The sequence below is a fragment of the Desmodus rotundus genome, chromosome 5, assembly GCF_022682495.2.
Source record: "Desmodus rotundus isolate HL8 chromosome 5, HLdesRot8A.1, whole genome shotgun sequence".
Lineage (NCBI taxonomy): Eukaryota > Metazoa > Chordata > Mammalia > Chiroptera > Phyllostomidae > Desmodus > Desmodus rotundus.
This window is the reverse complement of record NC_071391.1, coordinates 119,303,312-119,331,287: the sequence shown is the minus strand read 5'-3', so window position 1 is coordinate 119,331,287 and position 27,976 is coordinate 119,303,312. Positions and strand designations below refer to the sequence as shown.

Genomic DNA, 27,976 nt, shown 5'->3' with positions numbered 1-27,976 from the left:
GGTGGTGAGGGACAAATACTATATGATCTCACCTTTAAGTGGAACCTAATCCACAAAACAAGCAAGCAAGCAAAATATAACCATGGACATTGAAGAACAAACTGACAGTAACCAGAGGAAAGGGGGATAATGGGGGAAAATAGGGGAAGGATCATCAAGGAACATGTATAAAGGACACATGGACAAAGCCAAAGGGGGGTAGGATCGAGGGTGGGGCAGGGGGAGTGATGGGGAGGAAATGGAGACAATGGTACTTGAACAACAATAAAAAATATAAAAGAAAAAATAGTAACTTCACAGTGGAGAAATCTGACAGAGAGCGCTGTAACTAAGAGATCACAGTTAACATCACCAGAAATGGGACAAATTAACATCCTGTGCCTCCTGATACGTACTGAGGAGAACACACTTCCAGGGTGTTCCGGTGCATATTGAATTGAATCATAAAAAAAAAATCAAACCCAAATTGAGGGTTATTCCCCAAAATAACTGGCCTGTATTTAAGAATGTCCTCATCTTGAGTCAAAGAAACCTTTCCAGATTAAAGGAAACTAAAGGGACATGACAACTGAATGCAATAATGGGCCAAGAAAAAAAAAATGTTTGGGGTTTTTTTTGTGTTTTTTTTTTGCTATAAAGGACACTGAGATAATCAGTGAAATCTGGACAAGATCCGTATTAAAACACATACTGTATCAATGGTAATTTCCTGATTTCAGTGATTGTCCTGCAGTCATTTAGGAAAATGAACTCATTTTTTTCAGTGTCCACAACTTACTTTCAAACATTTCAGGAAAAAAATGAACACACTCATACACAAACACAGAAAATGTAAATGTGGTACAATGTTAACATTTGCTGGGGAAAAGATATATGGGAATTCTTTGTTGTGTTTTTGCAAATATTTTGTAAATTTACATGTCGAAATAAATGCAGTATATGTGTACTATAATTTCACTGTTTATTAACATGTATCCATTTGAGTAAAAATTAAATAGTAAACAAGAAACATATGAGAATATAGAGGAAATAATTTCTTGAAAGTTAGTATTTTTTAAAATGAAGATATGAATCAAACAGTTCCCATACTGGAAATAAAGAAGCACATGGGGAAATGCTGACAAAGAAATACAAATTAAAACTTAACTTTAAAACACCATTTCATGTTGAGTAGCAAAAATTAAACAAAAATGTTAATATTCTAAGGGTCTGATAAAATTTGTATATGTACTTATTTATTGTTCTTGTCAATGAAAGCAGCACAAACCATTTAAAAATACAAGGAAAAACTTACACGTGTTCATACTCTTTGACAGTACTTCATTTCTAGGCACTGAAATAGTCTGATAGTAGCAATGAAGATATACTTTGCAACATAATCTATGATAGCAAAAAGGTCAACATGTCAAAATGTAAAGGAATGTGTAAATAAGCATGGTTTATCAACACTATAGAATATTGTCTTAAATATTTTAATTATGAAAACAAACAGGAAAATAAAAAAACTAAATACACTGATTACAATTATGTTAAAGGATTAGAAAGTAATATACAAAATATAGCCCTGGCTGGTGTGGCTCAGTGGATTAAGTGCCAGTCTGCAAACCAAAGGGTTGCCAGTTCTGTTCCCCGTCAGGGCCATGCCTGGGTTGTGGGCTAGGTCTCCAGTAGCGGGTGCACAAGAGGCAACCACACACTGAAGTTTCTGTCCCTCTCTTTCTCCCTCCCTTCCCCTCTCTAAAAAAAACAAACCTTTTTTAAAAAATGTAAAAAAAGGAGAAATATACAAAATATAAAGCATGTGTGGGTACTAGAATAATTTTTAATAAAAGAAAAATCCTTTAATTTTATTTGAGCAATGAAACCCAATTGTGTAATAAAGAAGGCAGGAGAAACTTAAGGTGATGGGTATGCTTATGGCAAACACTGGTTTCACAGATGAATCTCCAACCTACCAAGTTGTACATTTAATATGTACAGCCATTTATATGTTAATTGTACCTCAATAAAGTGGTTTAAAAAAACACTTGTATTTGGCAGTAGAAGCGATTAAGGATATGTAATTATAGTCCTTCACTGCTCTGATTTCTCCCAAAGTGTAAGCATGAATTATAGTAACCCTTACCTCTGACTCTAGCATTCTAGAATCTGCTTCAAGGCATCGTGAAAGTTCCACCAGTTCTCATCAAATACAATGATTGTGAATGTTTTAAATTTCTCACTACTAATTTTTTTAAAACTTAATTCATGGAAAAACCTATTTCAGCAATAACTTTTTTAGGAAAAGGTGAAGACATTTAGGAAATCGGGTGAACAATGGGATAGCAAGAAATTGGTGTAAATGTTGGAAACTTTGCTCCAAGAGAACCAAGCAGTACTCAGTGAAAATCCTAACCACCTTGGTTTTGAAGTGTTCTGGATACCCGTGTGTTCAGAGACTGCCCTGGCTACTGCCTCCAGCTGGCAGGGAGCAGAGCCAACTTCGGGGCGGAACCTCCTTGGCCTCTAGATCCAGAGGATGCATCTGAAAACAGCTGAGTTAGACTCCTGGGGGAGAATCTTAGCCCCAGGGGCTGGTGCAACTCCCTAAGCAGGCAGGTTTCCCAGGCGGAGCCAGATCACTTACCCTCCTCAGCAATTGGGCAAATTGTTTAAACAATCAGAAGATTCAGTTGCCAAGAAACAGTCTCTGTTCCCAGCTCATTAAGTCAGGCAGCAAATAAATCTACTGACACCCACGCACCTGTCCCTGGGCCAAGGACCGAGCGCGAATGATACTGTGAAGAATTTCCTAGATGGTTTACTCCTCTCAAGTCCTCATTTTGTCAGCATTGTTTCCTTGCTAAATTTAATTTTATTCCCCCTCCCCTACTTGCTTTCCAAAGACATTCCAGGGTCACAAGGAAAAGGGCTATGCACCTAATTTCACTTAGAGGATCGTGGAACTTTAAAATTGTGAGGGAAGGACCCTGTGAAGGGCCACATTCTTCTTAAATATATAAGCTGCATCGTTTCTGTCCCAATACTCAACTCTGCCAATGGCTCAGAAGCATTTGTACATAAAACGTAAACTAGTCTGTGTTCCCATAAAACTTAACAAATGGAGGCAGCAGGCCGGAATTTCCCCAAGGGCCCAGAGTTGGCCCTTGTCCTAGCGGGTCAGGGCCTCGGAGTTCTAACCCAACCTTGCAGCATTCTAGACATGCCCTTGAAAAAAAAGCCCAAAACTAATCATCTGAGGTACCTTTCTAGGCCAGACACCTCCACATGAGTCCTGGCCCTGACTGGCCTCCACGGGTCAGGTGGAGCGAAGCTCACTTCCTGTACTCGCGCCCTCCCCCCCCCTCCCGCTCCTGAAGCCTAACCTGGGGCCTGGGGACTCCAGGTGGAAAGCCGCCTGGGTCAGAAGCCTGGGCCTACTCCACCAGGCCAAGGAACTGCGTTGGGTTCAGCTGCAGAACACTCGTCACATTTGCCTTTTTCCCTCGGAGATATCAGCCTGTTCTCACTTGAAAGGCTTTGAGAGTTATAAGGCTTATGTGTTAAGATTTTTAAGATTTTTACCAATAGCCAAAACTTTCAAGTTTCAGCCAGCTTCTTCATTAGACCAAAAAATAAAAATGGAAACTTAATGAGACACACATAGTGCAAGTGACTTAATATACTTTACAAATACATTTCTTGCCTAACAAAAATGGGAGTATAGCCCCATCAAAAAGACAGTTCTGATGTCCCTGTGCTAATTTTGTTGCACGTGATGTTATCCTCGCCGCAGATCACTTACTAGCACTCATAATCCCCATCTTTGATTTTACCAAAACTACAAGTTAAAACTCACGCACACGTGTGTGCCTTTGAAGTCCTATATTATGACAGCCTTAACATTCAAAACATTTTATGAAGGAAAAAAAAGAAGTCTCAGGTCAGCGTGTCCACAGTTCTTGGCCTCTCACTGGGAAGCCGCAAGATATCCTTGAATAAGATCCTGGACACGGGACAGAATAATCTCATTAGAACTGCTGCAGTTTTCTGGGCCATACGGCGGGTCTATAGTCAGGACCCCAGCCACACAGAGAGTTCTTGATGAGTCTCCCTGTTCAGTGACAGGGATGTGGTTCTTCTCAAGCCATTTCTTTAGGTGGTTCTTTCTCTTTTCCAGATCCTCAGGACTGTATGCCTTGCAGTCTCCAGTCAGGAACAAATGCATCAGCTTCTCTCTTACCCTGTGGTCCCCTTCATTCACAGTTTCAACAGTCTGCACGGCATGTCCCATAATGCCGGTCACAGACATGCTGCCATCTTCAAGGAAGTTCACGAGGACGATACTTTGGAGGAAGAGTAAGTTCAGAGCAGATTTGCAAAAGAAAAGCCTAAAGGCCCATAAATCTACAGCAGAAGCAATGGAATGAGAGGCATCATCAACCCAGCAGGTCATTAGAATAATAGGGAATGCAAGTCCCTATTTGAATTTAATCTTCTCACCACCAGTGTTTTCACTGGTTCAGCAAGTGTTCACCGAGGGTCCTAAACTTCTAAACTTTTTGTTCAGCCTAAAGCTAATCATTGTGGGAAGCAGTGAAAGCATGACCTAAAGAGTTATGAATGCCTTCGCCCTGGCTAGCATGGCTCAGTGGATTGAGTGCCAGACTGCGAAGCAAAGGGTCGCTGGTTCGATTCCCAGTCAGGGTACATGCTTGGGTTGTGGGCCAGGTACCAAGTAGGGGGGTGCTCAGGAGGCAATCACACATTGATGTTTCCCTCTCTTTCCCCTTCCCTCTCCCTAAAAAATAAGTAAAATCTTCAAAAAAATAAAATCACAGGCTAATCTCACTTATAAATACAAATGCAAAAATTCTAAATAAAATACAATGTATGATATGATGTGATGTGAAAGGAGTATCGCTTCTGTGGTACTCTTCCCCAAACCCTACTAATGAGAAAACACTACACAAACCCAAATTGACAGACATTCTACAAAATACCTCACCAGTACTCTTCAAATGAATCAAAGTCACAAAAAACAAGGAAAGACTGAAAAACTGTCACAGATCGGAGGAGACTAAGGAGACATGATTAAATGTAATGTGGGATCCTAATTGGATCCTGGAACAGAAAAAGGTCATCAATGGAAAAACCAGTAAAAATCCAAATGATTACAGTTAATGTAAATTTTTAGTTCTGACAGATGCTAACATTAGGGGAGCTGGGTACATGGGTATTCTCTGTACTTGCTTTGCTCTGGAAATCTAAGACTACTCCAAAATAAAAAGTGTGTGTGTGGGGGGAGGTGTATGTGCACACGTATCATCACCTTTAAAGTGGTCTTGCAAAAATAAATCTGATTCTAATCAAACCTCTAGATATGAATACCAGTTTATAGGAAATACAGAGACAAAAACATGTTAAACTACATCATGATAATGTGATAAGCTCGATCCAGAATGTGTTCAATTCTAAACACTGGAGTAGCTTTGTTACAGAGATTTCCAAGTCCCTGCCTTGGAAACTTTAATCAGAATGTGTTCAGTTCTATCAGACAAATGACTCCATTTCTTCAACAAATAAGGGAGTTGGAAAACTAAAAAAAAAGAAGGTGCAGAGTTAGAGAGTAAGATACTTAAGAGACATATCTACCAAATTGATAAACCAATATAAAAAGATACTTTCCAGACCATCAGGCAAATCTGAACTCACACTAGGATTTAGCTAATATTAAAATTCTTACTTCTTTTGTTAGGTGTTAAAATATTGTGCCTATATGTATTAGAGACTCTACTAAAGGATGTATTGAAGTATTTATGAACAAAATTATATGCCTGCAATTGGCTTTAAAATATGTGGAAGGAGGGGTAAGATACTGTCTGCTATACCATTTTCTTTACATTTGTGTATGTTTGAAAATTTCCAATAAAATGTATTAAGAAATGTCTCATTCCTACAAAGTTGTTTGGTCTGATAAGGTACTCCATAGTTAGAACAGCTAGATTCCAAGGCAATAAAATTCTTATACGGGAATAATCAACTTTTCATTATCTGCCTTTTGAGTTTGGGTATAGCATAGAGGCAGCACGAAAGGGTGTCGTGATTTCAGGGAAGCAGGACCCATACTCACTTGGCAGAGACTGGGTCTGTGGTTAAAACCCATCCTGTATACTCCTTCTCACTTGCTGTCACTCTGACTTCTTTGTAAATGTAATCTTGCCATTCTAAGGGACCTTTCTTCATCCATTCATTCATGGCTGCCATCTGGCGAGATTTAAAACCACCACCAGTTTGGGTTAATGTATGTTCCACCCAAGCAAATGTCTTACCCCTAATCTCCATCCTAGAAAATCATCTGTGATTTGCCTCTAGTTCCATATCAGCAAATTAGTTAACACAATATTTATTATTCAGTCTGAAAGCTCAGGGGACCGACACCGCGTCGCCGTGGGGCCCTGTCTGCGATAACTCACCTGGCACACCTTAGTTCCACCCCAAGCCCATTCCGGATCGCCTTCCCGCTGGCTTTGAACTGCGGTCTGCTCAAACCCGTAAACCGTGCTCCCTGCGACCCAAGCAGCTCACTCCACACCACGTGTGGCCAAAAACTTTTAAAGAAAACTCAAGATACCCACCCACTCGCTCTTTGGCTCTGCCTCCAGGAAGAGGCCCGGCCCCCGGATTTGTCGCTGTGTCCTCCTACAGTTTGTCTGGAGGATGGATAAAAGAAGGGGCAGCAGCTGCCGCCCTAGATCTCGAACTCCTCGGCTTAGCCTGCAGCCGCATGGTACTCTGAGCCGTGCTCAAACCGGACGGGACTCAACGATTCATCCTCACAAACCGGAAAAGCACCAGTTGTAACTGCTGGCAGCACTCGGACTCAGCAACCACGTTGCGGAAGGAATCTGTTCTCAAACAGAGCCCGCCTGCGTCCAGCATGCCTTGCGCCGTGGCGTCACTTCCTTCCCCCAGAATCCTGTTTTTGTAGTCTTTGGCCTTTGGCAAACCTAGGGGTCTGAGAGTCGCGAGCCCTGGGGTGTTGCAGGCGGGAGTGGGCAGGGGCTGAGAGTTTCGTGTGATAATGATAAGCTTTCTTCTTCGCTGGGGCCAACTCTCTCCACTGCCACGGTGGGCATTTCAAAAAACATTTTTTAAAAGAGGAAATTGCTCGTGCCAGGTGGTCCTTGGCAGGAGAAATGGAATTCCACTTTTGCCATCGACTCAAAGCACATGAAACCTCTAGGCAAAGCCTAAAGTCCTGGAAGTGTGTGGTGACAGTGCCTTGGAGGAGAGCGACAGAGCCAAGGTATTTCTTGTTTGTTTGGCCTGTGTAAGGCAATTACGGTGCCTGCTCCTTTAGGATGTGCCCTGGATCCACTCCTGCAGGAGGTGCAGAAACTGGGAGAAAAGCACGGGGTTGGGTGAATTCCACCTAGCCGAAGACTCGTGAACATCCCCGCTCCCAGGTGGAAAAGTGCAACAGAGTCTTTCCCACCGCAGGTTTCTGGTCATGTACTTGGTCCGGTCTGCTGGCATGAATTTTTTCTGGACTGTGATCTTGAAAACTGATACAAGGTGGTGAGTGTTGAGTTCCTGCAAATGTGAACACCAAGGGAGATTTACAAAACACGTAATGCAGAAAACACGGAAAATGAAACAGCTTTGCCCTTACTGCTTGGGATTTGAGTTCCATATAATCCTGTTTCTTATTGTCATCATTTCAAAAAACTCCTTCCCACAACCTCCACTCATTGAATAATCGGTTGATTATATTAATGTGGCTTTAGTGGATTAAATCAGATTTTGTCAGTTAAACCTACAAAGATCTAACTTAAATACCAATTATTATTACAGAGTGAAGGAAAACATTTGACCTCACAAAAATCAGGTTATTTTGTAACAACCAGTCATTTACATTTTAAACCTTCTATCTGTACTGCACAATGAAAGACTTCTGCCTTTGATTATATGTATGTATGTATATATGTGTGTGTGTGTGTGTATATATATATATAACAAGTATATATATTATTATATATATTTTACAAGTATATGTATATATGCTTGTAAGTATAAGATAGCCTCAAGCTTAGCTTAAGTTACCCCTTCTGAAGTGATGAGGATGAGCCTGGGCAATTTCCTTCCCTTCTCTCCCCACTCTCTTTAGTCTCCTAACTAAACTAAAGGCTTATTCTCAGCATCTGCTGGTGCAAATTCCCTAACACAAGTTCTCAGAAAGACCCTCTTCTGAAGCCCCTCATCACTGAGATGAGATGGTGCCACTTCCTTTCCTCAGACAACCCCTAGCCTTTGTCCCCCTGGTGTGTCCTTCATACCAGTTGGTGTCTCTTCTCTCACATTCCCCACTTTTCTCCCTCTCTTCCCAGTCCCTCTTCCTCCTTCTCCTTCCTAAGGGCTGCCTCCCCCTCAAACCTTCACACACACACACACACACACACACACACACACACGCTTCCTCTGCCAATACCAAAATTGCTTATTTTAGATTTTGGAGTACATTTAGTTTAATTTTAGTAAGAAATATTTTTTAAAAGAAAAGTTTCTTAAATGCCCTGAAGAAAATCAAAAGTTTAAAAACTGTCAACAGTCTTATATTGTTCACTGTTCTTTATCAGGTACAAAGATAAACCTGGCCTGCCTGTGCTGAACTATGACAAATTTCAATTCATACTGTTGGGTAGTCCTAAAAGTTGGTTAAAAAATGAAGTGGGGGTGGGGTCGTAATTTACTGTATTTTTATGCAAGGTAAGATCAGAAAAAAATAGCCCCTGTCATTTTGGCTGAAGATTATTTTAATATTCTGGCTTTTTTCATTTATTCAACAAGTAGAACCAACTAGAAGCATCCATTTCTTTATGTCCGTGTTTATTCATCAAACATATATTATGCATCTGTACATTCTACACTTTCTATTAAGAACTAGGAGTTCAAAACCTAATTTAAAAAGCATCTTGGATCTGGGGAGTTGATGTCTCCTTGTAATTGTAAGCAAATAACTCCTCATTCTACCTGGAGGTGATGGTAAATGGGAAGGGTTGGGGAAAGAGTTCACTAGTCCATTCTTCCTTGCGCTCTGACTGGGGACCAAACTAGTTGGTTGGATGCTGCAACTGAGCCACTCAGCCAGAGCTTGAATTTGATTTATAGGCAATAATTTGCTGATTTCTGTGGTGTAAGAATTCCCACCATGACTGATTGGAAGGTACCAATAATTTAACAGCAGGCTCAAAAAATTTATGAAATTTAACAGTGGGTTCTTTTGAGCCAGTTTAAGCTGGTTCCTGCACACTGCTGACTGTGCTCATACCAGCTTTAGGACTTTGGAAGTCATTTATTTGCCTTCTTAGATTTCAGTTTTCTTATTTGTAAGTAAAAATGTGGGACTAGATGACCCAAGATCCTCTTAGCTCCAAATTCTCATGACTAAGACACACACAGTCACTTAATAAGCCCTGTAAACCTTCTTAACGGTAGGAGCCATGTCTGTTTTACTTACTACCATGGACCCCACCTCAAGAGCATTGCCTGGTAATTTGTAAGTGGTACTCAATTTGAATTGAATTTTTGTATCATTTTTTTTCTTTCAAAGATTTTATTTGTCTTTAAAGGGAGTGAGAAAGGCAGGGAGAGAAACATCGATGTGAGAGAGAAACATCAATTGGTTGCCTCTCACGTGCCCCCAACTGGGGACCTGGCCCGCAACCCAGGCATGCACTCTGACCAGGGATCAAACCTGAGACGTTTTGGTTTGCAGGCCCAATCCACTGAGTCACACAAACTAGGGCTGAATTTTTATATCTTAATCAGTAATATAGCACCCAATACGTGCCAGGCATTACTTTAAGAACTTTCAAACATTAACTCATTTTATGAACGAATAAATAAACCAAAGAGAATGTGAAAAATTGAGTGATGGAATGACATGATGAAATTGGTATATTAGAAAGGATACAGAGAAACTGGATGTGGGGAAAATAGGGAAGTGTGGGGCATACACAGCATGAAACTTTATATAAAGTGTAGCTTCTCTACCCAACAGAGCAGTGGTATTAGGGGGAAAAAATTTCCAGAACCACTTTCCAAATGGAAATCCAGCTTATGGGAGGCAGTATCTCCAAATGAATTAGTTATCTGCCCTCCCCAGACCTGCCCGGAGGGGAGACTCTACCACCTCAGAGAAGGAAGATTAATTTCCCAAGGAGTGGAACGAAGATAGGATTGTTTTCCTAGGATGAAAATGCTTTGAACAGACTTTGTGAACTCTAACATACTAAACAAATGTGTGAAAATTTACAGAACTGCTACTGTATACATTGCCTCTCAAATATGCTCAGATAATATCTTTATGACTACAAATCAGTGCCTTTTTTTAAGAATGTATTTATTTTTATTTTTAGAGAGAGTTCCATATAATCCTGTTTCTTATTGTCATCAATAAGAAAAGAGGGAGAAAGAGGAGAGAAACATCAATGTGTGGTTGCCTCTCGAAAGCCCCCTATTGGGGAGCTGGCCTGCAACCCAGGCATGTGCCCTGACTGGGAATCAAATCGGCGACCCTTTGCTTCGTAGTCTGGCGCTCAATCCACTGAGCTGCACCAGCCAGGGCCTTTTTTTAATTGCATTCCTCTTATTTAATTGCATTACCTCTCAATGAGGTAATCAAGCTAAGTGGTAAGAATATAGATATTATATAATTTTATATTGATTTGAAAAAAATTAAGTTAACCATTTTTATTTTTCCCTGGAATTGTCTTGGGACAAAAAAAGGAAGTCCACTACTGAGTTCCTAAAAATCAGTGCAGTGGTTCAGGCAGGAAATAATCAAGTCCTCGCCTAAGCTGATAGCGGTGGAAATGAAAAAGAGAAAAAAACCAGAGTAGATTCAACAAATATTTCAAAGCAGAAATCAACAGGATTTAGTGATTGGGGCAAGGGCATGTTGAGAAGGCCTTTGATACTAGGTCTTTCACAGAAATTCTTTTTGTTTTTTTCTTCATGCATAACCCCTTGTCTTCCTCTTCATTTTTCAGGCTATCAGGCCTCCAAACAGTTATCATATTTACTACATTAAATAAGAAAATTTCTCCACGGAATAAAAAATGTTTCAATAGCACTCTGTGTTTATGGCATAGGAGGCAACACTGAGGTACCCTCTCCAAGCTCCGATAAACCCTAAACGTTAAATAAAATGGATGTGATTAGATCTGTGATTCACCTGCACAAAGAGATCATCTATAATGTGGGTAAACGAAGAATCTGGGCATTAGGGTGGTCGGTGACATGGGCTGTGAAAGAATTCACAAAGAGAAGAAAGTGTAGAGAATACTCTTTATTCACTTTCCAAGAGAGGGTCATGCAGTGGAGAGATCCAGCAGTATTGAGGGGTGGGGGCTTTGAGCTTTTATTGGATTACAATTGGATTACAAAAGGGGGGGTGGGGGTTGCTGTTGTGCGGCCCCTGGGCTGTTGGGGGCGTTGTAACGGGACGCTGCAGTCTGTTCCAATGTTACCTTCTGCCTGTGGCTATAGGGATTAGTTTTGTTTTTGCTTTCCAGTAATTTCCAGTCCTGGGAACATAAACTTAGAAGAATAAAATAGCAGTCACGTTTAACAAGGTCACAGGCCTGCTAGGCAAATGGTGCCACAAGAGCAAATGGGGCTGACTTCATCCTTTCAGTGGGGATGACTGGAAATTCCAAACTAAGTGATCTGGTTGCATTTTCTGGAAGCAGGGCTGGAATGGGATTGTATATTAGTAGATGAAAACTTAATTGTATTGAACTCTACTGAGACATTCAGTAGCCCAGGGTTGACAGCAGAAGGTATAAGAGGTGAGCAAGCAAAGGATTGAAAGATATATCTCAGAGACTCTGAGTCTGGAAGACAGAGACTTTCCAGAGATGTATCCATACAGAGAGGAATGGATACTTCATTATATCTCACCCTGGCCTGGAATAGATACTCGTAAAAGTGTATCTGTCTCTCTATATTCTGATTCTGTGCTGCCTCTCACCATGCTGCCTGTGACTCCTTCCTGGTTTTCTAGGTATATGATTTATCAGGAGAGATGATTCTTGAGACAGAAATATGAGCACTTCCTAGTCAGTATAAAGGAATAGACGAGAAGTCAGACTAGGGGCCAAGGGTCATATCAGGACATGCAGTTAGGTTTAATGTCTGCAGTGTTAAATTTCTTTACAATGTGTACGTTTTTTAGACAGGTGTGCTCTCTCTTCTTCACAACTAGTTCCCACCACTTTTATTGTTCTGCACTTGGCTCTTTCATGTTTCTATCACTTGCCTGAGCCCTATAGGAAATTGAGTTTGCAATGCTGGAATAATCCCTGCTATAAATAAATTAATTAACAGTAAATTACACCTTAATCTGTAGTGAGTTTGGTGAAAATCAGCCTCAATTGTGTCCAGTCAACCTGTGGGCCCAGTAAAGGCCAGAACCAGGGCTGCAGGTAGTAACTTCACCAAGGAAATGTCAATCACAAGATTGACAAGGTGTTAGATCTGCAGAGAGGTTTTTTTTCCAGGTCTCATTGTTACCTTGTCTCCTTTTCAACTGTGCCCCTCTGATACCGTTTTCTGGTTTATTGTTATTTACATATGTGTTGGGGCAGTAACTGCAGATTGGTTCACTTAACTAAAATCCTTTCCCACAACCTAATTAATGAGGCTTGAAAGCCAAAACTCATTCTGAGCTTCCTTTGTAGGTAGAAGTAGCCATAGGGCTATTTCAGGCCATAGATATATATATGGGTGTTCTTAGGAAGGCCATCTCTTCTTAAATAAAAAGGCAAAACCTCCTAAGAAAGAGAAAGCCTTTTTTGTCCCTTAACCATTTCTCCCCAGCCTGCCTGGCTTAGACATAAGGCCTGTATGGGAGGCAGCCTCTTTGTACCATGAGGAAACATGTATAAGAAGACCTACATGCCAAGCAGAAAAACACAAGAAGAGCCAGACCAGACCTGAACTACCTACCATCAGATTTCTTTTGTTTGGGACAAATAAACTCCTGTCTGTTAAAGCAACTGCTTTAAGTGTTTCTACCCCCAGCAAAATCTTTTTCTAACTTGTCTCCCTAATAAAGCCCTCAGGAGAGAGAACATCTTTATATCCTCAGGACCCTGCTCAGTGCCTGCATATAGTAGGCATTCAACATATATTTGTTTAACCAATTAATAAGTTTGCTATTCATTGTTAGAAACTAGAACAAAACACAAAATCATAATTTAGGCAGAGAGTCACTAATTTATAAGTGACCAAGATACACTAAAAACAGAAAAAGCAAATTAAAAGATCAAATTTTAGACTGGCAAAGCAGGTAACAAAGGAACCTTTGCTTTTTCCAAGAAAGTAATTTAAATCCTCTTCACTAAGGAACAATATATTATTATTATTACTAGTAGTAGTGATAATAAATGTATATTAACTCAGTCTTAATTAACATAGGAAAACCATGAGATAAGAACTATTATTATCCCAATTTTACAGCTAAGGACACTGAGGCACGGAGGTCCAAGGCCACACAGCTAGTTAGTGACAGAGCTAGAATACAAATCCAGGCAGTCAGGCCAGGGCCTGCCCTCTGTTAAGAGCACCGTCATTATTAAATAATGGCAAATAACTCAAGTGTAGTTGTACACCTAAAAGTCTATTTTTTAAAAAAGAATGTTATTTATTTTTAGAGGAGGATAAGCGGGGGAGGAAGAAAGGAGAAACATCAATGTACAAGAGAAACAATGACTTATTGCTTCTTGCAAGCCCCCAACTGGGCCCCTGGGCCCACAACCCAGGCATGTGCCCTGACTGGGAATTGAACCGATAACCCTTTGGTTCTCAGGCCTATGCTCAGTCCACTAAGCCATACCAGCCTGGGTGCAAAAAGTCTGTTTTTAATTAGTGTTTTCAACCTAAGCATTTCTAAATCTGAAATACAGTCCCATGATGTGCTCCAGTGGGTTGTTTGGACACCCAAAGCATTAAGATAATGTATTTCACTCATGTATTTTAGCAAAGCAAACTTTCCCAGCAACTTCTTTTTCCATGGGTGACTACTGAGAAGATACACTCAGCCGGACTTAATGCTCTAAAAACTAGGGACCGACTTCATCCCTAAGGTGAGTAAAACAATACCAGGCCTCATGCTTACAGCTGCTATTTGCTCTCAGATTAGCCTACTAATGATGACACAGGATAGATGCAAGTGGTTTAATTATATTAAAGAGCTGGTCGTAAAAGGAATTACACCTTAGGGAGGGCAGCCAAAGGGAGGGCTACCCCTGCCTGGTGTGGCTTAGTTGGTTGGGGCTCGTCCCACAGAGCAGGTTGCCGGGTAGAACCCTGGTCAGGGCACATGCCTAAGTTGCAGGCATGGTCCCCAGTCAGGCGCTTATGAGAGGCAACCAGTCAATGTTTCTCTCTCATATTGATGTTTCTTTCTTTCCCTTTCCCCCCCTTCTCCTCTCTCTAAAAATAAATACAATCTTTTGTTTAAAGGGAGGGCTAGTGGTAACTAAACTCTCCCTCTAATGACCTCATCTTGTCTTTTTTTCTACCCAAGGTATTTGTCCTCTTGGCTTCCTCCAATTATCTTCAAAGGGTTTTGTGTGTGTGTGTGTGTGTGTGTGTGTGTGTGTATGAGGGGCCTCTTTCTTTTCTATCTTCCAGTAAGTTATAGCCCCATATTTGAGCTTCCTAATGAAAAAAGGTGAAATATAACACTGAGCACACGGTGGGGTGGGGGGAATCTTCTCTTGTACAAAAAGCCAATAAAAACCACTGTGTGTGAGGGAAAACCATTCAGAGTCTGTGCTCTTTAGTTCGTCGTTTTGAAATGTCAGTAAGACAAACTTTTTTCCTTCTCTTACGAGTTAAATAAAAATATTTACAGGGCACTGGGATTCCTAGTGTAGCTACTTTTCCTATTTATTTATGAGTTGTGAACATTATCTAATGAGATGTTAAAAATATTTTGGAGTTTTTGAAAATGTTTAACATGATTGATAAATTAATAACTATCTAGGAGAGTATCTTTCCTAATGTACATCATTTGCCTTTTCGTTTTCAAGAATGCACATCACTCCATTTACCAGTCTAAGACATTCTATTTTATAGGTATGGAGAAAGAAAGAGGGAAAAGTAATTTTTCTTGTTACCAGTCAGATTCTCAGCAGCTGCCTCTTTGTGGATTTCTTCCACAAAGAAACTGTTTCCTACCTGTTAATTACCTTGCTGGCTGTAAAATACTTCGCCCATATAAACAAAACTGCACTTTGTGTCTAAATCACTTTTCTTTAGCTATTTGTTCAAGGGCTATGTGAGCCCTGAACTGTAATCGGGCCTCCATGGAGTAGTCTTTGTAGTTTTTTATGTTGTCTAGGTTTTTTGTTGCACTGACATAATCTCCTTTCAGATAGTATAGAATTCCCAGTTCATAGTAAGTATATGGCACCAAATAGTGGTCATATTTTAACAATTTCTCATTTTGAATGACACGAGTAAAGTACTGCTCAGCCGTCGAATATTCGCCTAAATGTTTCAGACACAGACCTTTCAGTAAATTTAGCAAACTTATGTCATCTGTGCCATACTCTTTAGTTGGATTTTCTCGTAAAAGGTCTTCTCCTTTGTTAATTATTGATAGCCAGCACGAAATAAGGTGTAGTTTTTTGCTCATGATTCGGAAACCACTCCAGGCATACACGAATTCCAGAAGGGGCTGTGCTGTAAACCAGCCTGTAGTAGTACCGTAGCGCTGACCCTTCTCAGCAACAAACTTCTCTATTGGCACAGAAGTTCCTAAAAATCTGATTCTCAGGCTATCCACTTTTAAAAAGAGAGAATTCATGTCCTCACTAATTGATTTAGCAAATTCAGAAGGAAGCAAAGCCAGGAGCATAGCTTTACTGTATGAATACATTGCTTTGGACCACCTGCTGTTTTGAAGTAACTGATCGGCATAGTGGTAAGCCTGCTTCCAATCCTGCAGAAAAATGTGGCACCACATGAGTTCCCAGTAACAGAGGTGATTAAGCTGCTTCCATTCATTCTGAATAAAGATGCACTCCTCTAATGTTAACTGGGCATTTTCAATTTTTCCTTTCAGCATATTAAAACGTGCATGAAAAAATTTAAGTATGACACACTTTGGAAATTTCTGGAGATAGGTCAGGAAGAGGTCCTCTATTGTGGAAGTGTGACCCTTTTCAACACCAAAAGCGACACAGATATAATTGTAGTAGAAGAGTAGAGTCAAAATACTTAAGATGTTATTTATATGGGATTCAGATGCACTCTCATGAAGCAAAGACAAGCCCACCTCTTTATTACCATAATATCCAACAATATCGAGTAATTTAAGTGTCTTTGGTGGCACAAGTGATAACATCAAATTGAATGCTCCAAGACCAAATTTTACTCCTCCAACTAGGTGACTGTAGGTTTTGCTTTGTTTGTTAGGTATCTGTGTTAATATTTGTTGACAGTCTTTGTATATTTGGTGACTTAACCCAAGGCTGATCCCACTTTTAAGAAAACCAAGTATACTCTCATCCTGCATAAATGTTACAGCGGATTTCAAGATCAAACACTCAGCATAGCAGACTTCTGCATGCAATTCCTCTTCTTTGACAGACTTTATCCCATATTTACTCACTAGACGAGAAAAACTTGTCAGCCTAGCTTTTCTTCGGAAACTGTTACAGGTTTTCAAAGCTTCCTTTGCAGCAGTCATTCCAACATCTATATCCTGTGGATCAAAAGTCAAAATGGCTTTCACAACCATAAGGATACTATAAATTAGAGCATGGTAAATGCTGTTTTTCGACCATGGCTGAATGAGATTTATGGCATCTGAGAATCTGTTGTTTAGAAATAAATACAATCCAGTTGTGCATTCTTCCAGGGAAGACACCAGATTCATTGATGTTGCTGCAGGGATAATTTCATAGGCGTCTTCAAACTTGTCCTCCTTACCATTTTCTTCTTTCCATAAAGTCAATGATGTAAAGTCATCTTCCTTATCGTTTTCCGTTTTACTGAGAGCAAGTGACATCTCTGCTACCCTCCTTCAGAGATGGGAAGTACTTGCACTGGAGTGATGTGGTCACACTGAGGGTGGCTCCTGTTCTCCAGGCTCCTGTTCTCCAGGCTGGGTCCCTTCTTCCAGCTGCTGTTCTAATGGAGGCAAACAAACTGAGAGCTGTGAGGTGCAGCATTACGATATTCTCATCTAGATCAGACAAAGGGGGGAAAAGATCATTTTATTTGTAGAAGATGTATTTCTGAAAAGTTCAAATAATTTGGAAATTACTAAAGGAAACATGTTCTTTTAAAACATTGTGAAGTAAATCCTTTGTAAACAGGAGACTTCTTCTGTAACCACCCCTCCAATCTATTATTTTCCTAAGATCATGCTTTTGTGTTTTTATGTTATACAACTGTACTGGGATAGCTGTAAAATTTCTCTCTAGGAAAGCCTTGGGGACAAGAATCTGGCTTGAAAGGGGAATGTATTTGCCTAGGTCTCTAGTTAAGACTAAGGAAGGGTAAATTGTCAGATGAAAGAATAAAGATTTTAGGAATGAAAAATCCCTTCCATGCTATTCTTAGTAACACCACTACACTTGCATATATTTTCATTAAAACAAAAACTAGGTCTTTGTGAAGTATTATGGTTAGCTGTATGGGACTTTGGGCATGGAAAGTGCTATGTGAACTAGCAAGACTTCCTAGCATTGTTGCAGTCAGGAAAAAAATGCAAATATAATAGTTGTTATCACAGCATTACTATGGTATCTTGGTAAGAAAGTGGGGCGGGGGATGGGCACAATGAAAAACCAATTACAGAGCAAGCTACTTAATTTATTCATAATAATACAATAGGTTCAATTAATCTATTTTAAAAAGTAGAAACAGCAAACATAGCCCTTTAATTGTAATGGCCATGCTTTACAATAATTATAAGTATACTTTAAAATGTACTTTAATCCTGTATTTTGAATAAGTTAAAAGACAGGAGTGGAAGATAAAGCAGAGGAGAATAATCAAAGGAAAAGAAAGAAATTCAGATTTTTACACAGAGGGAGGAGAAAAAACCAGAGGGAAAATGTGTTATATGTGAGGAAAAAGTGATGGGGAGAAGGACACCTCAGAGCTATTACTCTAGTTAAATTGTTTGCTTTTACATCTTAAGGTTTAGTTATGTTTCCGAATATTAGTAACTATAGTCACTGTCCACTGAAAAGCGAAGGTAATTACATATTTATCTAAAGGTTCAGTTCTGAGTGGAAGAGCCATGCAGCCCGTGAAAAGGGACAGTATTCTTGGAGCTGCAGTAGTAGGGGCTGGGTTACGGTTAGCTGGAGATTAGCTGGAAAAACCTAGTAGAGGGCCAGATTCAACCAAGTAAAATGTTCCCTTTCTTCTAGCCTAATATTTTCAAATGATATTCCACAGAATTCCTATTCTCCATCCAACACAACCGAATTCTTCCTGTTTCCACAACCTTACTGGAGTCTGTCAGCACACTCTAAAAGCATTCTGTATATATTCCTATTAGCCTTTAGCTCACTGCATTGTAATCATTTCTACACCTGCTTTCACCAGGAGCTTGGGAGCTTCAAGGCATAATTTGTGTTTTATTTAGCATTATATCCCAGTTCTAGCATACTCCTTTGAACAAAGTAGGCATTAATAAATGGTTGCTAAATGACTTCAGGTACCCACAACATATTTCTAGGAAATTCTTGAAAGCAAGTTGTAAACACATCCTTCTGCCACATAATTGCCGTGTGCTACTCCCAAAGACCACATAAAGACATAACCATAATGAATTCCCTGTACCAGGATTTACTTGTATATTGTTCTACTATTTTTCTATTTCTTTTTTTCTATTTTTCTCTTCCCTCTGTGTAAAAATCTGAATTTCTTTCTTTTCCTTTGATTATTTCGAGATTCTATTTTTCACTTATCTCAAGAACTAATACTTGTTTAGTCCACAATATAAGTTTTCAGAGTTGTTGAGGGAAGGCCCTATTCCCAATTAGGTTTTCCTCTCAGTTTTGCTGAGGTACAATTGACAAAATTGCAAGATATTTAAAGTTTATAATATGATATGATGGGGGGTGAGTACACTGAAGTTCTACTCTCTTAGCAGATTTCAGTTATACAATGGTGTTATCAGCAATAGTCATGTTACACAAGAGATCCTCAGACCTTACTCCTTCAAAACGGGACGTTTGTACTGGTTTAACAGCCTCTCTCTGTTTCTCCCATTGTATCCCCTATTCTTGATGTGCCCATAAGAGGACTTTTCTGCGAGAGGAATACTCCTGGCCAGTGGGCTGACTGTTGGCTGGAAGCTGATAGAAAGAACTAGGAGAGTGTCCCTCATGCCTTCTGAATTCCTTCTTTTGCAACCAGCTTGTTCAAGTGTGAAACCAAAAAACAGGAAGACTTTTTTTTCTGCTGTCCAGCAGCTCCTGGGACCGGGTGGGTAAATCTGTTTAATTAAGGGTAAAGCATTAGTGAGCCCACTGGACAGCACCTCTGAAGTCACAGTAACTGTCACCTTAATAAAAAATTTAGAAAAAGAGGTTATGTTTTGGTCTCCTTTGCCTGACTTTGGTTCAGAACTCAGGGGAGGAAAAGGGATGTTATTTATTGACCCCTAAAACCACCTCCTCCTCCATCTACCCTAGTATTCCTTATCTAGATGGCTGATCCCATCACCCACTCTAGGCTGTCTCTTCTTTTTCTTCTTCCATGTCCATCAGCGATTGATATCCAAGCCTGGCAATTCTACTTTGCTGAGCAAGGAGCCTCTCTCTTGTCCCCTAAATCACCTTGGGAATAATTCCTTAACAAGGATGATCACTAAGGTTATAATATAGTAAAGTGGACAGACTGTAAAGTTAGACTACTTAGGCTTGAATCCTGATTCTGCCACTTGCTTCACCTCACTGTGCCTCTGTTTCTTCATCTGCAAATAGAGAATAATAGTACTTCTACCTGAGTGGTTGGCAGAATTAGGTGGATTAATGTATATAAAGCAATCAGGACAGTATCTGGCATACACTGTAAATTCTCAATATATTATTTTATATCCACCCCCCCCCCATAGTAGTGCTTACAGGATTGTTTTAAATGAGGTTTGGGATGCAGATTGCTTTGAGTAGGAGTTCCAGAGCTTTTGGTGATAAAGGCAGAGTCATACTCCTATTATTCTTTTGCTTAAAATGTTCTGTCTGAACTGTGTTCTTTACCTCTATCTGCTTGTCTATGTTTGGAAGGACCAATCCAGTGGGGATTGACTAGGGATGGCTAATACTGAGCCAGATCAGTCGCTGAGGGCTTGAGTAAGGTAGAGAGGGGGAAGTTGAAGATACAGAAAGGAGTAATTCAGTAAAAAGGAGGCAGAGGGGGATGCACGGAGCACACATAAAGGAAGGAGTAGACTTAGATGAGAAAAACCTCTTCCACTAACAAAGAGCCTTCCTTCTTGTCATTCATTCAATACAGCTAGGACTCCAAGAAAACTCAGGGTGAGAAAGAACAGAATGATTAATAGAAAATAAACAAGTGAGAGTATTAAATCTGAAATTAAATCTAAAATAATGGATCCCAAGTCAGTTTGTTTCTAACGTTGTGTGTGTGTGTACAGTAAGGCAAAAGTAGGTTTACAGTTTTGAGTGTGTGACAGTTTATTCTTATGTTATTATTTATTATTGTATTATTTTCCATATGAACTGTAAGCCTACTTTTGCCTCACCCTGTATATGTTCATGTATGTGTGTGTGTGTGTATTTTTAACATGTTTATATCCTACTGGGCTTGAAGGCAAGAACAATACATTTATTATTTTGTTCATCCTGGTGTTTAAGCAGTAGCTTATACCTATCAAGTGCATCATACAAGTTTTTGAGGAAGAAAAGATGAAAGGAAGTAAACATATCTTTACTAGCATCCCAGATTTGGCAGTGTAAAGAGTGTGGAATGATTTATACTCTCTTCCTAGTACCCAAGTAAATACACATAGACATTAACGTTTTCTTTTCGTGGAAGCTGGAAGGTTCCTGTAGGAAACAAAACTTAGACTTCATTAGCATCTCAAAGATATTTAAATCTGACGTTACCAAAAACGGTTACCTCAAGATGCCTTCCTATATTTGTAGTACTTCGCTTATGTGTATGAGAAACCCTAACCCGCTGTACTGAATGGGAGGAGGAAGAGGGACCGGGGGTATTTGTGCATAAAAAGACAATAAACAACTTCCTGTGGTATGTAACCAAAGAGAAAAATTCTAGGATAAAGTGGGATTTTGTTGTTTTAAACACCAACAGTGTCCCACTGGAAAATGGTAGTATACTTACAGGGTTACAGGCACATTTTTGAAATATAAAGCAGATATCTCACTACAACTCTCAGAGAACTGGTTAAAAGCCAAGACAAGTTACTTTTAGGGAGGCAGCATGCTGCAAAATAAACACCTCTGGACTGGGAGAATCAGAGGTTCAGATTTGGACACTAAATATGTATATAACCTTAGAAAAATCATTTATAAATGTTAATTGAGTAACAATCATGTGATGTCACCGAAATAGTTTCTTTGTAGAATTCACTAACTCTCTATATATTATTGAGAATCTAGTACAGGCCAAGCACAATGTCAGACGGCAAGAATGTGTCCGTGGGTAAAACCAGGTGCCTGCTCTTGTGAGATGCTGTCATGAAAGAAATAAAGAGGTCAGAAGGTGAGAGGAGCTATGAAGGAAAATACTGTTGAGTAAAAGATATAGAGAGCGTGGAAGAAGGGCATGTACTAATGTTTAAGTATTAGAAAAGTGCTATATTTGTTTAAAAAACACAAAACCTTCAAACAATACAGCAGATCATATAGTTAAAAAATGGAAGCTCCTCCCTATCTTCAACCCAATCTCACGTCCCACAGGCAACCACAGTACACAGTTTATGAGTATATATATTAATATTCTCCCTCTATTAACTATTTTATTTCATTCTTCCATTACTACTTCGACTTAAAATATTTACATTTTTTATATTTAAGATTTACATTTCATTTTTCAATTGTAAGTAGTAAGGTCATAACAGAAAATAAAAAATAACCAAAATGCATGTAAACTACTCATAATACCATCCACCCACAGATAGCAACATTAAACCTCTATTTCCCCCTCAGAATTCTAGAGCTTAGATGACATGTATAGTAACATGTTCCAATTTACACAGCTACTAAGCATTGATTTCTCAGTTCAAACTGAGAATTCCTGTCTCCAAGCGTCCCACTTAAAAAAATTGTAGGAAGTTATAAAATACAGAAAGGCAAAACAAAAAACTTACTTTTATTAATACATTAATACAATTTATTTTTACAAAACCAGAATCATTCTGTGCATTCATATTGTTTTGAAATTTGCCTTTATTTTTATTTATTTTTAAATTTATTTCAGAGAGAGAGGTAGGGAGAGAAAGAGAGAGAATAAAACATGGATTCATTTTCCACTTATCTATGCATTCATTGGGTGATTCTTGTTTCTGCCCTGACCAGTGATAGAACCAACAACCTTGGTGTACTGGGATGATGCTCTTAACAACTGAGCTACTCAGCCAGGGTGAAATCTGCTTTTATTAGTTAACTATATACAATTAACATTTTTCTGACATTAAAAATTCTTCTACAATTGGTTTTTAATGGCCATAATATATACATTTAATTCATATGCCATACATATTTAACCAATCCCTTTGATTTTAAGCTATTTCTATTTTTTGATATTATAAGATTCTACGAACGTTTTTGTCTTTATTTGTAATTATTTCCTAGAATAATTCCAGGAAGTAGGATTGCTGGGCCAAAGTGTATAGCATTCTCCCCTTACCCTCAGGGGATATGTTCCCAGATCCCAGGGGATGCTTGAAACAGTGGAGAGCACTGAGCCCTATATACACTGTGTTTTTTCCTGTACATACATACCTATGATAAAATTTAATTCATAAATCAGGCACAGTAAGAGATTAAGTATAATAACTAGTAGTAAAACAGAACACTCATAATAAAAGTTCTGTGAATGTGGACTCTCTCTGATAAATGATCTACTAACCTAGACAGCTACTGAGCGAGTAACAACAGGTAGGTAGTATACACAGCACGGACACGTTGGACAAAGGAATGATTCACGTCACGGGCAAGACAGAGCGGCATGGCCCATATTTCATCATACTACTCAGAACGGTGCAAAATTTAAAACTTATGAATTGTTTATTTCTGGAACTTTCCATTCAATATTTTTTGGACCCAGTCGACTGGGTGTGTAACTGACACAGTGGAAAGCAAAACTGCAGGTAAGGGGTGGGCTGTTGTACATATGATTTAATAAACTTAGGACATACTATGCAACTGACCCTCAAATATATTGTTATTTCACATTCCCATTAGTGGCTGTAAGTTCCAATTTCATTACACTCCCAACAAAAAAAGCATGTTGTTTTAATTTGCATTTTTAGTAAGGCTAGACTTTATTTTCTTCATTTTTTCTTTTCTGAACTGTTTCTGGGTGGTTATGTTTCTTTTTTTCTTTTTCTTTTTCTTTTTTTTTTTTGTCCTCTATTTTTTTTATTGGGTAAAGTCATGCTTTGTTTTTTACAAGAGATTCCAGACTCTCAGATTTTGGCAACTACATAGGTAGATCTGAAAAAATTTGAGGGGTGGAGGGGACAGATTTTTCTATCAAGAAAATAGAATAGGTTTTTAAATGTTTTACTCTTAGCATCCTTTCCTTAAAAAAATGAGGGGAGGAGCATTTTAATAGAAAAATAAAAAGATATATTCACAGAATAAAGGATGGCTCTTCCCAAGAAAGAATGGTTGCCAATAGTTCCTATTTTTCTAGGATTGCAGAAAGTTTCATCGAAGTTCAGACTGACAGTCCTTGTAGCGGCCTTTGGGAACCAAAGCTCTCGCCACTCTGCAATTCGATGTCTTAGTCTCATTTGAAAAACAAAGTGATTCGACTAATGATCTAATCATTTCAAGCCATTTCTTTCACAGGTAGTCTAAACTCAAAGATCTACCTGAGAGTTGTAGTGTATTTGTTATTGGCTTTGAAATAAATTTTTTGCTTTTTTAAAAGATGTACCTAATCTTACAGAAATTAGTTTCAACGACTAAACTTTGCATAAAAATTAACAATTTCCCCATTGTTGATGAACACACCTTTCTCCATTCCGCAGGCCAGTACCTTTGTATATAACCCTTAACAAGGTTTTGGTATTTGATTTTGGAATTCCTGTGGGTTTACTTTCCGTGAAGAAAATTTCTTTTTCTGAGTTGTTGCTTCTTATATACGTCAGATTGTTTTTCTCTCTGTGGATTGGGCCACAGGAGAAAGGGGATGACTTCCCTTACCGAAGTCAACAAGTAAAGAGACAAAGGTGTCTTAGGAGTGGCCACTTAAGGCTGGTCACCATGTTCCAGAGCCTAGTCCCTAGCTTTGCATAAACAAACTTCGGTTTTGTTCACGCACCCAGATCACGGCAGATTTTTATAAGCTTACGGAGTTTAGTCAGACTACTGCTGCTGCTACTGCAACTCTTCCTCTTCCTCCTACCAGCTAACATCTATTGAACACTGCTAGACACTTTGAAATGTTATTTACTTGGTTTACCTCATCTAATCCTAAAAGCTAACTCTCTGAGATAGTTACTGTTATTAAACCCCATTTTTCAGATAAGAAAGCTGAAGAACCAGGAGATTAAAAACTTGGTCGGGGACGGCAGCCATCAAATATAGGAGCCAAGCTTCAAACCCATTGCTGTGGCACTCCAGTGCTTACGTTCTTAATTATTACACTGCACCGCCTCTCCTAAGAAAAGGACTTAGGAACTAAAACCATTGTTATTAATTTACAGTAGAACACATTCACGTCCAAGGACCATAAAAAGTATCAAAACATCAAACAACGGGAAGTCAATGGTCTTGAGCAGTATTTCTTTAAGTAACACAGGTTCTCTCCTTCGAAGACAGTGCTGGATAAGCTGCTAAATTCGAAAGTAGTCTATAACCACCGTCACCCCGGTGAGTGTAGTTTAGAAGGAGAAAAGAAAAAAATAAACTAGTCTAGCTCTCTCGTTAAGACACCAAGCTGACCAAGCCCCTTTCATGAATTTTCTTTCTTTCGAGAAGGAATGGCACAACCGATTAGTTTCATGCTTGATGGTTTTACAGTTTCACATTTGCTCCCCCTTTATCTCCAGTTTCACACTTTTTAATACGATCAGGCACTCCTCAGAAAGCCCCACTCTTCCTAGATTCTCTTACATTCTGAAATCACCCATTTTGGAAATATTTGTGTTAGCAGGGCACTCCTGCATCACATTTTTCTTCTCCCCAGTTTCACTCTGAGGTTGGTCAAAGCACTGGCTTTCTTTAACGGTTGTCCATTCCACCTAATACTTCAGCACTTGGCTAATGAGAAGTTAATGTCTTTATAGAATATGAAAAAATTATAAACATGTCTCTAAGAAGTTTTCCTTCCCAGAATTAACAGCATTCTAGAAGAAACAGAAGACTGTGAAATGTTGAAAAAAGGAAGTTGTATTTGACCATGGCTGTTTGGATTGACACACAGCACATACACACACAGCACATACATACACAGCACATGCATACACACATATTAAAAGGCTAGTGTTTGTAACTACAGACTATTTTGTTAGACTAAAAATCGATACATGTGCAAAAGTTCTAAACTTGTTTTTCTTGTTTTAAGGTTTTTACACCCAATCTAATACGGTGACAATGACTTAAAAGTGAAACTAAAATGAAGAAAATAAGATAAAAAAGTGAACTTTTTCTTTAATGCTTCCCTGGAAATACTGATCTAGGAAATGCAGATAAATTCTGAAAGCTGCCGTAAAAGGATTAAGAATTACCCCCCCCCCCAACTAATGTCAATGTTTAACAATACTAATGTGTTAAGAACTACTCAATATTTCATATTAGAAATATTAGAATATTTGTTGAATTGAATTAAGAGGCTTTCATATTCAAATTGAATCTGGAAATGTGATCTTAATTTAACGCAGAAACCTAGAGGCAAAAATGTAGTTGAAACTGATTTCAAAAGAATCAGCAGGAATAAAAGTACTCTTTACAATCAAATCTCCCTCCTTTAGACAGACGTTTAGTGAAAAGAGCTGGTTACATGTTCTGAAGAGAGTGTCCCGTATAATAGTGTACAGAAATAGTATACAGCACTATTTTTTTTTCATGGCCACTATGTTAGCAAAGCCCAACCTAGAATTGGCCCTCTTTTAAGAGATAAATAATACGTAATTAGCTTATCAAAGGGCCTGTCTCCTAGAGAGGCAGACAAGCCAGTCAGGGTGCTTGAAAGCAGTTTGTGCTTGAAAGCAGTTTGTTATAAGTTGGAAAATTGCTTCCTTTAATATTGTTAGCATTTCTTGCTTAGAAATTCTCTTTTGTACAATGGACTTTGTATTCAGAGCCAAAAAATATTTTGGGGGGCCTATTAGGAGCTGCGCAGAATAGTAAGTTCTATCCTTCCCTTCCAAGTACTAACTAGACCCAACACTGCTTAGCTCCTGAGATCAGACCCAACCTTGGGCACGCAGGGTGGCATGGCCATTGGCTGATAAGCACTTTCTTTTGATGTTACCATGTCTTGTCCAACTGCAATTCTCTTTAATTCTTAATAGCAGAAAGTCAAATCAGTGAGGCTTTGTAGAATTGATACTGTATTCTTTCAGAGTATGTAAAAATGTCTTTATCATTTAACCCTTTTGAGAAGAACCCTGTGAAGAAGATGGGAAATATCAATAAGGCTAATGGAGAACAAACATAACATACTATACAGAACTTTTTTCTGGCTAGATTTCCTTGAGACAGACTAATTCTTTCTGTAATTTGATAAATCTGAAAAAAAGTATAAGTTCATAGCATTACCTGGAGAAAATCTATACTTTATTCACCTGAATAAAGGCTTATTCAACTAAGCCTCCTTTTACCTAAACTCTGTATCCCACACCTATACATATCAAGTTAAAATACCGCAGATGGAAAAAAGAGAACAAATTCCTAAGGAATACCTCTTTTATGTGGAACATTTCCAACTCGTGTATCCCAAGTACTTATGGCATAATGTCTTCTTCTGGTGGATGGTAAAAAAAAAAGTTAAATCTGAATTGTAGAGATGGTGTCTGGCAAATGCAATGTGTGAAATAAAAACTGGATTTTAAGTGATTCTAATGTAAAGAAAAGGTTTCCATATATTTGCTATACAGAGTGGCTAAGCAGCAAGCGGCTGCTACTCAGAGAAAACTTCAGTCCCAGTCCTCAGGATCTGTTTAGTGGATGAGATGTGTTACTACAATACAAAAAGAACTACAAGGGAAGAACAGCTCTAATTTCAGAATTGCCACTAGTCAAAATGCTTTAAGGATTTAGGGTTTGGTCGTAATTTCCGTATAACAAAAAAAGAGAAGAAAAAAGAAATAAAGAAATAACTCTATTCCTTTGTCCCCCAGACTCCAAGTATTCGGGACGTGTTGGTGAAAACTGATGGCTGGTTCTAAAGGGATCGGAGGGTGGTGCAGCGAGGTCTATAATGCCATTACTGAGAGACCACTACTCAGAATGGCGGCGTGTATGGAGTTTTCACCCTGCACAACTCCCGATTACCTCTGACGAGCCCCAAAGATCACTGAGTGGAAGTCTAGGCCAGGTCCCCCAGCAGAACTGCGGCGACGGCTGCAACATCAGCGGCTAAATTTTACAGCCTTTCATAAGGCCAGTCTAATACACCTGTAGTAAGATTACTAAAGCTGAGGGTCCCTAAATTGGGGGAAATTAAAGGGGGAAGGGTAAAGGGAAAGAAAAACGAGGACGGTAAAGGAAAAGGGGGAGGGAGGGAGGGAGGGGGA

General features: G+C 39.1%; 2 protein-coding genes across 3 annotated transcripts; both read right to left on the bottom strand.

The window, feature by feature from the left end:
• Positions 1-1,213: 1,213 nt before the first annotated feature.
• On the bottom strand, positions 1,214-6,923 carry GEMIN6 (gem nuclear organelle associated protein 6). The gene is made up of 3 exons (XM_024552909.4): positions 6,618-6,923; positions 6,113-6,246; positions 1,214-4,325 (listed from the first exon to the last, which is right to left on the bottom strand). The coding sequence occupies exons 2-3, from the start codon at positions 6,244-6,246 to the stop codon at positions 3,950-3,952; spliced, it is 510 nt and encodes a 169-aa protein (XP_024408677.1). The 5' UTR covers positions 6,618-6,923; the 3' UTR covers positions 1,214-3,949.
• Positions 6,924-11,105: 4,182 nt separating this feature from the next.
• LOC112297966 (tetratricopeptide repeat protein 39B) lies at positions 11,106-27,953 on the bottom strand. Of its 2 annotated transcripts, XM_045189502.2 has the most exons (3): positions 27,735-27,953; positions 27,143-27,204; positions 11,106-17,245 (listed from the first exon to the last, which is right to left on the bottom strand). In XM_045189502.2, exon 3 carries the CDS (start codon positions 17,066-17,068, stop codon positions 15,299-15,301), a length of 1,770 nt encoding a protein of 589 aa, XP_045045437.1. In that variant the 5' UTR covers positions 17,069-17,245; positions 27,143-27,204; positions 27,735-27,953; the 3' UTR covers positions 11,106-15,298. The 2 variants fall into 2 exon arrangements, with proteins under 2 accessions (XP_045045437.1, XP_045045438.1); XM_045189503.2 differs by lacking the exon at positions 27,143-27,204.
• Positions 27,954-27,976: the final 23 nt, after the last annotated feature.